At 35.9% G+C, this 14604-nt stretch overlaps 1 protein-coding gene across 1 annotated transcript; it reads right to left on the bottom strand.

The window, feature by feature from the left end:
* Window positions 1–1029: 1029 nt before the first annotated feature.
* On the bottom strand, window positions 1030–9552 carry ftr79 (finTRIM family, member 79). Its single transcript, XM_052098763.1, has 13 exons — window positions 9428–9552; window positions 8609–9253; window positions 7721–7816; window positions 7346–7579; window positions 7033–7192; window positions 6807–6941; window positions 6603–6704; window positions 6064–6171; window positions 5463–5558; window positions 5149–5265; window positions 4883–4978; window positions 3896–4000; window positions 1030–3348 (listed from the first exon to the last, which is right to left on the bottom strand). The coding sequence occupies exons 2-13, from the start codon at window positions 9185–9187 to the stop codon at window positions 3224–3226; spliced, it is 1953 nt and encodes a 650-aa protein (XP_051954723.1). The 5' UTR covers window positions 9188–9253; window positions 9428–9552; the 3' UTR covers window positions 1030–3223.
* Window positions 9553–14604: the final 5052 nt, after the last annotated feature.

Consider the following 14604-nt stretch of genomic DNA (forward strand, 5'->3'; position numbering starts at 1 on the left):
CGTTAAAGATCCAGCACCATATTTAACCATGGGCATTGGGTACGTCTTCATCTCTGTGTGCGCCAAACCCATTTCTGGTGTTTACTGCCTTAAAGCTATTTTTTTGTTTCATCTGACCATAGAACCCGGTCACAACTGAAGTTCCAGTAGTGTCTGGCAAACTGAAGATGCTTGAGTTTGTTGTTTTTGAGACTTTCTGACCCCAAGACCCAACTAATTTCTGCAATTCTCCAGCTGTAAACCTTGGAGATTTTTTTGCCACTTGAACCATCCTCCTGACTATGGGTGAAGACAATATAGACATGCATCCTCTTCCAGGTCGATTCTTAACATCTCCAGTTGAATTGGAACTTCTTAATTATTGCCCTGATTATGAAAATGAGTATTTTCAATGCTTTAGCTATTTTCTTATAGCATTTTGTGAAGCTCAGCTACATTTTCATCAGAACTACATTCTTTAGTGTAACCCACTGTGATTGATGATTAAGGGAATTTGGCCTGTGTGTTATCTCATATTTATACACCTGTGAAACAGAAAGTCATGGCTGAACAATTTCATATTCCCAGTCACCCAGGTGCACTAAAAAATGTATAATATGAATGAGAATATATTTCAGATATATTTTATCATAAGATTTCTAGGGGTGACAATAATTGTGGCCAATGTGTTTTAGAGAAAAAATATTTAATAATTAAATATTTCCCCACTTTCAATAGTTTTACTTCAATTAAAGGTTAGATTTTTTGTTAAAAAAATTCAATTAAAGATAAAAGAAAACAGCCTTCTTTGCTCATATTTACCAAGAGTGACAATATTTTTGGCCACCACTATGTGAATGAGACAGGAGGACAGAGGATGTTTAGTTACTGCAGCTATGATCTGTTTGTAAGACATATCCTCATAATGCCTCACAAATGCTTGTTTTCTTTCACAATTCTTTTTGCCATCTTTTTATGAATTTTGTCAATACCTGTTATGGAGATGGCCAAGTAGCACGTAGGACACGAGCAATGCACAAAATAATTGGAATTTTTTTTATTTATCCCCTTGAAAACATGCCAAAACGGGGGGAACATTTTACAGAATTTGCAATTTTTGTTAATAATTATTTACAATAATTAATAGAAATAACAATTCTGAGGCAATAGGCAACTTATGAAATAGGCTAAAAGAAACACAGACACACATGCAGTGTGGCCACGTGCGTCTCTCTCTCGAACTGGTGCCTCCAGCTCCCCTTTATCTCGATCTCCCGCTGATCGGCTGATTCAGTGCCGGCCGTGCACCATCACGGCCTGGCCGGGCCCTCCTCCTCATCACACTATGCCATTTACTAACTATCTATCTATCTTTACACACAAAATGTTTGTATTGTGAGGATGTTTTCAAAAATAAATCATTAATAATTTGTATTTATCAATAAACTTCATACAAAACTAAATCAATACTAGGTGTGGCCACCCTGTATCTTTAAAACAGCACCAATTCTTCTTGGTACACTTGTGCACAGATTTTCAAGGTCGTTCCAAGCAATTTGCCACAGTTCTGGGTATTTAGGTCTCAATTACTTCTGTCACTTCATGAACTCCCAGACTCAATGATGTTGAGATATGGACACTGTTGCAGAACTCCTTGTACTACTTCTATTTGCATAAGAAATGTTCAGAAATGTTTCTTATTGACACACTATGAATATATACTTAAAATAACCATCTTAAACAAATGTTTTTGTGAAACATCTTAAGACTTTTCAAAAACTTTTTTTTTTAAATACAATTTTAGTTTTGTAATTAAATAAATTAATATGTTGGCACAATTACATTTTTGTCTACAAAACTTATTTCAAACATGTCAGCATGTAAAAGGTTTTTAAGATCATGAGAAACATTTCAGGCAAGTGACCCCAAACTTTTGAATGGTAGTGTACATGTATATACACTCACTGTGCGCTTTATTAGGAACACCTGTACACCTACATACTCATGCGATTATCTAATCAGCCAATTAGGTGGCAGCAGCGCAATGCATAAAATCATGCAGATATGGGTCAGGAGCTTCAGTTAATGTTCACATCAACCATCAGAATGGGGTAAAAATGTGATCTCAGTGATTTCGACTGTGGCATTGTTGGTGCCAGACGGGCTGGTTTGAGTATTTCTGTAATTGCTGATCTCATGGAATTTTCACGCACAACAGTCTTTAGAGTTTACTCAGAATTGTGCAACAAAAAAAATTAAAACATCAAGTGAGCAGCAGTTCTGTAGACAGAAACCCCCTGTTGATGAGAGAGGTCAACAGAGAATGGCAAGACTGGTTCGAGCTGACAGAAATGCTACGGTAACTCAGATAACACCTCCGTGCAATTGTACTGAGCAAAATAGCATCTCAGAGTGCACAACACATTGAAACTTAAGGCGGCTGGACTACAAAAGAAGAAGACCATGTCAGGTTCCACTTCTGTCAGCCAAGAAAGCTGAGGCTGCAGTGGGCACATACTCTCCAAAACTGGACAGTTAACGCCTAGTCTGATGAATCTCAATTTCTGCTGAGGCACACAGATGGTAGGGTCAGAATTTGGTGCAACAGCATGAATCCATAGACCCTACCTGCCTTGTGTCAACAGTTCAGGCTGGCTGGGGTGGTGTAAATGTGCGGGGGAAGTTATCTTAGCACATTTGGACCCATTAATACCAATCAATTGCTTGAGTGCCAAAGTCTATTACCAAGTGCATCTGTTTATGGCAACAATTTACCCTTCTTCTAATGGCTACTTCATGCACCATGTCACAAAGCAAAAGTTATCTCAAACTGGTTTCATGAACATGGCAATAAGTTCACTGTGCTTCAGTGGCCTTCCCGGTCACCAGATCTGAATCCAATAGAACACGTTTGGGATGTGGTAGAAAAGGAGATTCACAGCATGAATGTGCAGAAACTATGTGCATCATGCACCAGATTCACAAAGGAATGTTTCCAACATTTTGTGGAAATCATGCCACAAACAACTGAGGCTGTTTTAAGAGCAAAGTAGTGTTCCTAATAAAGTGTTCAGAGAGTGTATATAAAAGTAATACTAGCATAACTTTTAAATTAATAATAGGGTGTAAGAACAAGGCCATCCTTATGAGTATTGCGCATTTACGTTTAACTGAACAGGTCTCAGGCGACATAGCGACGTCATGCTTCTTGAATATCATCCATAATCTTTATTTTTTACCAATGTTAATCTATACGACATGCTCCATGGTCCAGTGTGTCATTATTAGGAAGAGCCTCAATCTCTGAGACAATGCCTGTCCAGTTAGACTGCTCAGGGAAGTTCACAGTTACATTGGTGTCATCAAAGTCTGTGGGGAGACATTGTTAGTATTATTTTTCAACATGTTTGTTTTTGCAGTTGTCATTATCATCAATAATTTAAGAATGGGTTTTTGGCACTTATGATTAAAAGCAATAGTGATTACCACCCCTGGACTCCAGCTAGGTCACCTAAGCCACCAAATTGGCCTGGTTGCTAGGGAGGGTAGAGTCACATGGGGTAAAATTTTTGTGGTCACGATTAGTGGTTCTCGCTCTTAATGGGGTGTGTGGTAAAATGTGCATGGATCGCGGAAAGTAGCATGAGCCTCCACATGCTGGGAGTCTCCGCGGTGTCATGCACAATGAGCCACGTGATAAGATGCGCGGATTGACTGTCTCAGAAGCTAAGGCAACTGAGACTTGTCCTCTGCCACCCGGAATGAGGCGAGTAACCACTCCATCACAAGAACCTAATAAGTAGTGCGAATTGAGCATTCCAAATTGGGGAGAAAAGGGATAAAAAAAAATTTTTTAAATAAAAAGTAAGAAAGCAGTAGCTGGGAATTAATTCTAACTAAGACTAATGACACTTACCTAAAACCACTCCAATGCTGTCCTTGGTAACACATCCCCAGCCATATACTGGAGTGATGATGGAGGGTTTAACACGGACCTTTGCTCCAGGGCTTAAACAGAGTTCTGAATTATAGAGAAATATTTGCAATGTCAAATTTGATAACAGACATGGAACAATGTGTAATTTCTCCAACAGTCTTAAAAGGATAGTTCACCCCAAAATGTCCTCATCATTTACTCATCCTCATGCCATCTCAGATGAGTATGACTTTCTTTCTTTTGCTGAATACAAACAAAGATTTTTAGAAGAATATCTTAGCTGTGAAGTTCCATTCAATGCAAGTAAATGGGTACCAAAATGTTATGCTTCAAATGCATAAATGCAACATAAAAGTAATCCATATGACTCCAGTTGTTATATCCATGTCTTCAGAAGCAATGTGATAAGTGTGGGTGAAAAACAGATCAATATTTAAGTCATTTTTTACAATAAATCTCCACTTTAACATTCTTCTTGTGATTTTGATGATTTGAATTATTCGTGCATATCACCATCTACTGGGCAGGGAGGAGAATTTATAGTAAAATATTCAATATTTATCTGTTTCTCACCCACACTTATCATTTTGCTTCTGAAGACATGGATTTAACCACTGGAGTTGCAATTAATTTGCATTGAGAGGACCTACAGTGCTGAGATAGTCTTCTTCATTTGTGTTCAGTAGAAGAAAGAAAATCATTCAAATCTAGGATGGCATGAGGGTGACAAAATTATGAGATCATTTTCACTTTTGGATTAACTATTCCTTTACAGATTCATCCCAAGATTGTGCCTATAAATTATGCCAGTTAACTACAGTATATTGAAATCAACATTTTACTTGCAGCCAACACATTATATCTGCTGTAGCTAATATAATATTTTGTCCATAAAATACTTATATCATACTTGCATCAAGGAGGTTGATGCTACTGTTTAGTAAAGTATAACATTCAGTAGATTACCTGAACCAGCACTGTCCACAAGCTCCATTTCAGAAACTGAGCCAATCCAATCTATCTGCTCATGGAAATCTACAGTCAAACTCTCACCCTGAATTTCTGCAGAAAGAAGAACAAGTCAATTATATGAACCATATTCTGTCCCCAAAACAGATTTGCATGTTACATTACAAATTGTGTCATTTTAGACTAATATCTTGCATAATGCATTAACATTTAGTAAAATCAGACACAAATCAGTGACGGACAGAGTCAGATAGTGTATTTACTTTTAATGACACCAATGCTGCTCTGAGTGACCTCCCCCCATCCGTGTTTAGGGTTTTTCACTGAAGATCTCACACGGACTCTGTTTCCTATCTTGAAGCAGTCATGACTGGGGGACCCTACAATGTAATGTTAAAGGTTAGGGTTAGAGATAGTCTATTATTGTCCGAAAGGTAAACCTGGATGAAACCTTGAAGATATCTTAAGCCTGAATTTCATTCATCATATGCTGAATGTCCAAAGTCAGAGGCTAGTGTTGCTCACTGCACGAAGTCTACGTGTTTACCCAAATTACAAAATCATGTTTTTGGATTACCTGCGTCATCATCAGGAGCAAGCTCCATCTCCAAGAGCATACCGGTCCAGTCAGATTGATCTGGGAAATCCACAATCACTGTATCACCATCAACAGCTGTTTAAGGGTGAAAGTGGAGACAGCTGTTTCTACTTTCTGTTTATTTATTCTGGCCCAATAATCAATGGCACTTCCATTAAAAGAGCTGTTTAAAGGTGCACTCAATAACTTTTTGCTCATGCAGCATCATTCAAAAGCAGCAGTTTTCTGTTACAGATGCCATTGTAGAAATTCACTATATTTACAATCAGCCATGATTAATTTAATCCAAGAGTAAAAGTGTCCATTAACAATATGGCTACTGAGATTAAGCAAGTAGTATTCAGCTGGTCATGTGATTCTAAAATTGCAGCTACCCCTCTCCCATGTAGAATAAAATAACCTTTATAAGGTTACTGATTTGACTAGAGTCCTCATCTCATGTGAGTGGTCATGATTTCACAAGTTTCTAAATTACAATTAATTTCTTTAGGAGTAAAACTTTTTAATAGGGAACAAAATACTGAGTGCACCTTTAATATTGATTCCATTGCAAAATTAAAGAAATGTCTAAACATTTTGCCTTTCAAAATTCCAATGCTATTCTTGTTAACATTTCCCCAGCCACATTCTGGAGTGCCAACTGAGGCTTTCACACGTACTCTTGATCCAATTTTGATGGTTGAAGGATCTAAATCACCAAGAAACACAGTAAAATCATTTAACAAATATATTTAACACAGTTAAATCATTTAACAATGCTTTGATCAACTCTACTTACAACAGATTAAACAGCAACATATACAATTTAAAGTATGGACTGGCACAAAACATTGATCAGATAATGTGTAATAAATGTAATATATCAAACGAGAAATTCTGAAATACAATAAATGTCACATTGATGTATGGAATTAGCATTTTTACTTTTGACTGAATCTCATCATATGGGACCATATTGTTGTTACTCAACTCTTATTAAATTCTCACTGTATAGATAGACAGCTGCGTTGAAAAAGCATGCATCTCTAGTTATGTAATGTTTCCTTGGAACATTGTAAAACAATTGATCCAAACCAGGCCTACTTATAGACAAACTGTAATCTTGCTTTGCATAATTACCACACTCATCATCATCAGTGACTAGCTCCATTTCAGAGAGAATTCCTCTCCAGTTTCTATGTCCAAGGAACTCGACCACCAAGCTCTCATCACCTTTGATATCTAATAAATAGAAAAGTTATATGTATATGCGTACTCACATTTGTGATGGTTTGTACCATAAAGAACCCTTTAGGTCTATAAGGATAAATATGCAGTTCTTGCCTTTTACCAAACCCACACTCTTATGTGTGATAATTTTGCCCCACTCATATTTTGGGGTGTTAACAGAAGGTTTCACTCGAACTCTGTCTCCAACCTTGATGCCGACTGGAGCGTTCTTTGTGACTAGATCAGAAACTGGTAAAAGATCAATTTTAATCACTCGTGTGTACAACCAAATGTAATAAGTTGCTTGAATGAAAAGTAGATTAATCCTGAGTTAGTTTACCTTTTTTAGATGTTTCTCTTATTTCCTGGTTGAAAGTAGTCTCCAGTCGCTCTTTAAGTTCAAACACAAGTTTGCTTGCATCCATATAAGAGCAGCACGGCTTAAAAGAGAGACTGGGGATATCATCCGAGCCAGATGAAGAGGACAGAGACTCATAATTCTGTGGGGGTGAAAAATGCCTTCATAGACTCAGCTGGCTTTTATTTTGTTTTTGGAGTACATCATATACTGCCACATTTTTAGAAATACAACATATAAATATGTTTTGATAGCCCATGATATCAATATGTAGTCATACAGCACAGCGTTGTACCTGAAGAAAGTTGATGCTGTCGTCTGTCTGTAGAAGGGTCTCCAGGACTTCTTCTCTCCTCTTCAGCTCCTTGATGTCCACCTCCAGCTTCTCTTGTAGTTTCGCACCTTGATCCAGATCTGCCTTTTCATGAGCTTTTATCTTTTTAATCACCTCAGTGCTTCTCACCTCAATGAAGCGGACTAATTCAGTGAAGGCTTTCTTACTGTTCTCCACTGCCTTCTTTGCAGAATACTGAGGAGAACCAAAGTGGAATTGAAACAAAACAAACAATTAGCTCTTGAATCAAGTTTACACCTGTGAGGTCTGATCCAATTGACAAATCTATTGTCTGTTTAAATGTGCAAGTTATTTTTGTTTAACATCAGAACTTACTGAATGCGATTTAATGTCCATTTTCATCGTCTGCAGCTCTTTTTCTTTTGCCTGGATTGTCTGCTTGAGTTTCGTCTGATTATCTGCTAGTTTTATCTAAGCACAAACCAGTCACAGACACAGTCTTTTGATCTTTACCTAAGTGTTATGTTTTATCTTACTTAAATTAATAGTTTACCCAAAAATGAAAATTCTCTTATCATTTACTCACCTTCATGCCATCCCAGATGCATATTACTTTCTTTCTTCAGCAGAACACAAACAAAGGTTTTTAGAAGAAAATCGCAGCTCAGTAGGTCCTCAAAATGCAAGTGAATAGTGATCAGATATTTGTAGCTCCAAAAATCACATAAAGAAAACAAAAAAGTAATCCATATGAACCCAGTGGTTAAATCCATGTCTTTAGAAGCAATATAATAGGTGTGGGTCCTTTTTTACTCTAAATCTCCACTTTAACCTTCACTAAACAGGCACCACATGTGACTTTCAGATATAAAAGGGAAAAAAGGATATTTAGATGAATAATTGACCTAAATTTTGATCTGTTTCTCACCCACAACTATTATATTGCTTCAGGAGATATGGATTTAACCACTGGAGTCTTATGGATTACTTCTATGTTTCCTTTGTGTGATTTTTGGATTTCTAGTCACCATTCAATTGCATTGTGAGGCTCTACAGATCTGAGATATCCTTCTAAAAATCTTTGTTTGTGTTCTGCTGAAGAAAGAAAGTCATAAGCATCTGGGATGAAATGAGGGTGATTAAATGATGAGTACATTTTTATTTTTAGGGTGAACTATCCCTTTAAAAAAAATGTAACAATATTGTAAACATGTTATCCAAGTTATTAGTCATTAAAGAAAGAAAAAAAAGAGACATCTTTACCTGTTTGTCATTCCGTTCTGTTGTACATGGCACTGTGTCGTGGCCTTTGTGGTCATCCATTAAGCAGTGCATGCAGACACATTTCTGGTCTGTACGACAGTAAACCTCCAAGAGCTTGTCATGTTTGGAGCATGTTTGCATGATAGTAGCTTTGACCAGCTTGTGTTTCTTCAGGGCAGGAACATTATAGTGGGGCTGTACATGTGCTTCACAGTAAGAGGCCAGACACTCCAAACAAGACTTGATAGCTTTGAACTTTCTTCCAATGCAGAAATCACATCCAATATCTCCAGGTCCAGGAAGACTTAGAACAGACTCTGACACTTGCGGTGCTGTGTCCCTCAATGTCTCCATTATTTCAGCAAGTACTGTGCTTCTGTTAAGAGAAGGCCTTGAATGGTAGGTTTGCCTGCACTGCGGACAGCTACAAGTTCCTCTCTGGTCTTCCATATTCCAGCACTCGTTGATACAGTTCATGCAGTAACTGTGTCCACAGGGAATTGTCACAGGATCTTTCAACAGATCCAGACATATAGAGCAGCTGTACTGTTCGTGATCTCTGAGCAAAGCCTCTGCCATTTTAATAGTCGAGAATTAAAAATCTTGTTGTTGTCGTTCCACAGACGGTGTCTTCTCAAGACCAACCTGTGATAGTAAACAGAAGAGGTGTTGTTATTAAATCCGCGTTAGAGTGAAAGTGAAAGCAAAGCAGGGAAATGCTTAGTAATAATCTATACAACTATAATCGCAAAATAATAAGAGTTTATCTGTATGAATATGAATTATGTTTGGTTAAAAAACACAATATTTTGTAATTACCTGATACCAATAGATAAAGCATGCGCTTCCTTGTAAGGTGGTAGTGAACTTTGAATTTCGCCCTTTACATATTTTTAGTAACACCACTAGATGGAGACACCGAAAACATTTTTTGTCCGTCCGCGCTTGTTTTCAATTTTCCTATGGACATGCGCTATACGGACGTCTTTTACTGTAGAATCTCGTTTCCCCTTGCGTCTCAGGCAGGGGCGTAGCAGTCATTTTAAGAGTGGGGGGACACAGCTGTCAGTAGATGGTTCGCACAGACCCAACACTGACAGTGCAGTATTAATTTATTACAGTATATATTAATATAAAAGTATGATATAAGTATTATATTAATATATAAGTATTATATACTTTGAATTGTATCAAAAGACAACAACAATAGTCTTAAAATAATTATGAGTTTGAATAACGTCAGGAAGTTTTTATGTATCAAAAAGCATGTTTACATATCTATTCACTTCAGTAAAATGCATACGTTTTCTAAGAACACTGCAGATCTATCTTTTTTCCAACAGTTTGTTGACTACACACCAACATAGAGTTAAAAAACAGGAGCTGATATTAAAAATAGCATTACAACACAGATCTAGTAATCTGCTTATATTGGCAAAAAGAACCGATCAAACTATTACCTCACAAACATAATGTAAAAAACATAACTTAATGAAGACTCGTGTGCTGATATAAACTCCACTTAACAAAAGTCGCGCTTAATTAACAAAACGTTTCTTTCGCTTTACGCTGCAGACAATAATATCATAATGATATCAAAGATCGTAATAAAAACAATCAATATAGGCTATGTCATAAGACAACTTACATACTTGATGTCACAGTAAAACTTAGCGGGTATTTTTCCTATGCTGAGTACAAAGTCGCCATGGAAATGAAGCTTTATGAGTTACATTATGAGCTCAAGAGATCGAGCAGTATAACGTTTGCATTTACACATACACAACGGGTAACAACTGTCCAAATGTACCCACTTTAACGTTTGAGTGAACTGTTTAAGCCATATATATTAAGTTTAAAAAAGACTTGCAGAGCATGCTTTCAGTTTTAACGGACAATTTGTCTCCCTCACCTTTAAAAAGATTGTTAGGGCTTTTATTGAAAGACAACATTTTAGACATATCAAATTATAACACTACTTAATGTGTTCAATTCGTTGTTTTAGGTTAGAAGCCAATGGGAAGAATTGCGATCGGAATAACTCCACAGCTGACACACACGCACGCACACACACACACACACACACACACACACACACACACATTTTACAATTGATCAAAATAAAAATAAAATACTTTATTCCTTACAATTTCTCACGTGTCTGTTTTCTTTGGTTAGCCGAAAAGTAGGCCTACATTCAAATTACATTCAAAGGACTTCAAGTGAAAGTCGCAGCTAACAAAAAAGGTCCTTAGAACGTCAACTAAATTACCCCTGTGAACATCCCCTAAACGTCCTGAATGGACGTCCTGTGAATGTCCGGATGACGGCAAGAGGGCCCTATACACGGACGTTCGTGGGACGTCCGTAGAAGCCATTTAGGGGACGTTCTGAGGAACTTTTTTTGTTAGCTGGGTATTACGTAAGGGTTGTTTCGGCTCATGAAATTCACATGTGATTGGCTGGATGGTCGCTTAGTCAGCCCAAAGTAACAAAAAGCAAAGAATATTGTATAGAAATCCACCATTTGGGCAGGGGCAACATTTCGGCAGGGGCAGATTTAGGCATGGGTGGTTTTATTAGGCATTGTTGCTCTGCTCTTAGTAGTATACTACTGTCAGACGCCTGAAGTTAAACCAAACAAACAACCAGCACTGGAATCTTGTCAGTCATGTTTGACTAGATATCAACATGCCTTACATTATTAGGCCTGCTATTGCCATCCATATCCAAAGAGGTGACTTTAATTTGTAAAATATTTGAATATGTAAATAAATCATACATATTTGGCATTTTAATCTCATCCATTAAGTGATTGAAGATTTTTTTTATGGATTTGGACAAGGTCTACAAATCATTCTTTTTAATTACAGTAAACATCTCTGTGCAGATTCTTAGTTATCCAGGTCATGTTGTCTATGCATAAATGTTGTTTTATTGATTGAGATTTATTGATTCTGCTAAATCTCTTAACCATGCAGCACTTTTTTTTAATTTCATAACAATATTGCATCAATATTCCAGCCTAGTCTCATGAAATACACGTGAGCATTGCAACGTTTTTGCAAAAGTGAAATAATATGCTGCAATTACAGGTTTGGCTGCAGTTTCCAAGTGAAATATCCTGCGGGGGGCGCCAAAACAGAGCAAAATTAGGTTGTAATCAGAGGTTTATAAGGTGAATTTTAGATTGAGGTTTTAATAAGTAAAACATACCTCCCTAACCTAAAACTTTACCCTAAAGAAAAGATAAAAAAAGATAAATGAGACAAAACAAAAACCATGTCCGTCAAGTCCAAAGTCCAACGTAGGTGAGCTACCAAGCAAGTCAATGATTTGGGAATAAGTGCGAATAGGTGGGTGTGTAATACAGGTGTTAAAATGTTTTGTTTTTCAAATCAAGTGTAAAGTAAAAGTGTTTTGATATCATAACTTAGTGGGGGGTGAGTAACAGAGTGAAAAATATGTTTTTATAAAGTCATATTCAGCAATTGTACTCATGATTGATGTAACAAATCACTCCCTGAAAGGTGTCACCTTAAAGGGATAGTTCACCCAAAAAATCTTATAATTTACTAACACTAATGTTATCTTGTATGTGTATGACTTTCGTCTGTAGAAGACAACGTCATATTTTTAGAATATTTTTTTTAGCTCTGTAGATCCATACAATACAATTGAATGGTGACCAGAACTTTGAATCTGCAAAAATAACAAAGTCAGCATAAAAATAATTCTTAATACTCCAGTGGGTAAATCCATGATTTAGAAGGGATATGAAAAAGTATGGGTGAGAAACAGAGAAGTCCTTTTTTTCCCAAATAATCTCCACTTTTGACCAACCCTGACCAGTAGGTGGCTATATGTATGAAGAAAGCTAATGGCCAAAAAATTTAAAGATGAATGTGGCAGTGAAAGTGGACATGTATAGTAAAAACACACATAAATATTTATCTGTTTCTCACCCACACCAATAATATTGCTTCAGAAGGTAATAAGATAAATAAATAGGATTTAACCACTGGTGACATTTTATGGTGGATACATTTAACACTGACATTGTGATTTTCGCAGATTCAAATTTCTGTTAACCATTTACGTGCATTGTATGGACTTACAGAGCTGAGATATTCTTCTAGAAATCTTAATTTATGTTCTGCAGAAGATAGACATCCATCTGGAATAGCAGGAGTGTGAGTAAATTATGAGATCATTTTTATTTTTTGGTGAACTATTATATTTAAAATCATTCCCAGAAAGTTTCTGGATGGGATGAAAGTTGTATGAGCTATTCATGGGTTTTCTTTGGAGTATGAAATATTAAGGGATATTTTCATGAACATGCAATATTTTTCAAATCTCATCTTTAATGAATCTTTACTTGTCTGTGATTTTCAGTCAACAAAGTCATTGCAGAATTTTCTATACCATAGAATCTATTCTGGAGCGTTTTTAAATGTTCTTTTCATTTATTTATGATGTTTGAGTTCAAGCAAAGGTCTTCATCAGTTCTAATGATGGTCTGATACATTAACCTAGCCGATTAATCTGCCGATAATTGGCCATTTTGAGATTGGCCTACATTTGAATCACTTGTCCACTTGGCCAATTAACAGAGGTGTTAACTCCACTTTCCAAATCAACAGACAGTCTTGTCAATGGACACTTTCTGTTGAATAATTGTGTATAGAAATATTTGTTCATTATTTTTCAGCAATTGAATTTGCTATATATACATTATTTCTGCAATCAACCACCTAGTCTCTAGAGACTGTAGGCGTATATGTAATAATAATAATATTTTTATTACTCAGTTGTGGACCACTAAATAATCAACTCTATGATGGTGGTGTTTTGTAATGTTATTTTTGTTTGTAATAGCTTTTGTGACTTGAGAGCAGGCATGTTTTGCAAAGACAGAATGGTGTCGTTTAGTGTTTTTCATGTAACACCACTAGATGGAGACTCTTAACAGAGTCTAACGAATCTGGGTTCTGCACATTGCACAATGAGAACTTTAACCTTTTAAAAGAGATATTTTTAAACCTCTAATAATTAGCTTTAGAAGTAAATTAATTGTAGACATCTTTAATTTTTTAACGTCTTGTAATTGTATCATATAGAAGTATTAAGATATTTTAATATGCTGCTCCACTATATAACATATTTTAAGATAATATTTATTTCTAAGCTAGGCATAAATAAAATAATAATAATAATAATAATAACACAAAGTTTACCAAAATGCTTTACAGTTAAAGGTGCTGTAATAATTTTTGGGGAGGAAAACCATGCATAAAATTTACATATCTGACATATTTTTAAAAGTCTCTGTAAACAGCAAAAAAGAAAAAAAGAAAAGAGTCAGGGTAGCAGAAAGTATTTTATTTTTAGCCCATCCAAAAATATCCAATCAGATAACTCTGAATCATATAATCTGTGAATAATTTTCCATATTCAGGTTTGCTGATATGTTTTTTGGAGGGAGTTTTGTTAAGAAGGCACGTGGTTGAAGTTAGCAAAATGTCTGAAATCGTTAACAGCACTTTTAAAAGAACAAGAAGAATTTGAACACAATTAGACTTTTTCACTTTCACCATTTTCATTGCTCGAACTCAGAAGTGGGTCTCAAGACAATATCTGAAAGTCTAAACTAGGATAGGATGTATTTTATAGTGGAAAATGATTCCAGTGTTTGGAAGATACTGTAGAAAAAGCATGTTCACTCATAGATTTTAACTGTCTTCAATGGGTAGACAGTATCAGATAGAATGGACAGAAGCGAATTGTATATTTATTTATTCACAATATAATTTGCACAAAAAAACTAATTAAATAAAAAATAATACGATTTTCGTATTTAAATTTCATAACAAATATCCATCAAATTTAGTTGAATAATCTTTTACATCATAAAAACAAAATATTTAAAAGGTTTATTTAATTTTGTAAAAAAAAAAAAAAAAAAAAAAAAATGCACAATCGATTTTGATGGT

This window comes from Xyrauchen texanus, chromosome 30 (genome assembly GCF_025860055.1).
Source record: "Xyrauchen texanus isolate HMW12.3.18 chromosome 30, RBS_HiC_50CHRs, whole genome shotgun sequence".
NCBI classification, from domain to species: domain Eukaryota; kingdom Metazoa; phylum Chordata; class Actinopteri; order Cypriniformes; family Catostomidae; genus Xyrauchen; species Xyrauchen texanus.

Bases quoted from the DNA above. Each gene is read 5' to 3' on its own strand.
- ftr79 (XM_052098763.1), bottom strand. From the start codon at position 9,187: ATGGCAGAGGCTTTGCTCAGAGATCACGAACAGTACAGCTGCTCTATA. The intron at 6,172-6,602 runs GTAATTATGCAA...TTGGTGATTTAG, and splicing joins CACTGATGATGATGAGTGTG to ATCCTTCAACCATCAAAATT. The intron at 5,559-6,063 runs GCAAAATGTTTA...ACCCTTAAACAG, and splicing joins TAGCATTGGAATTTTGAAAG to CTGTTGATGGTGATACAGTG.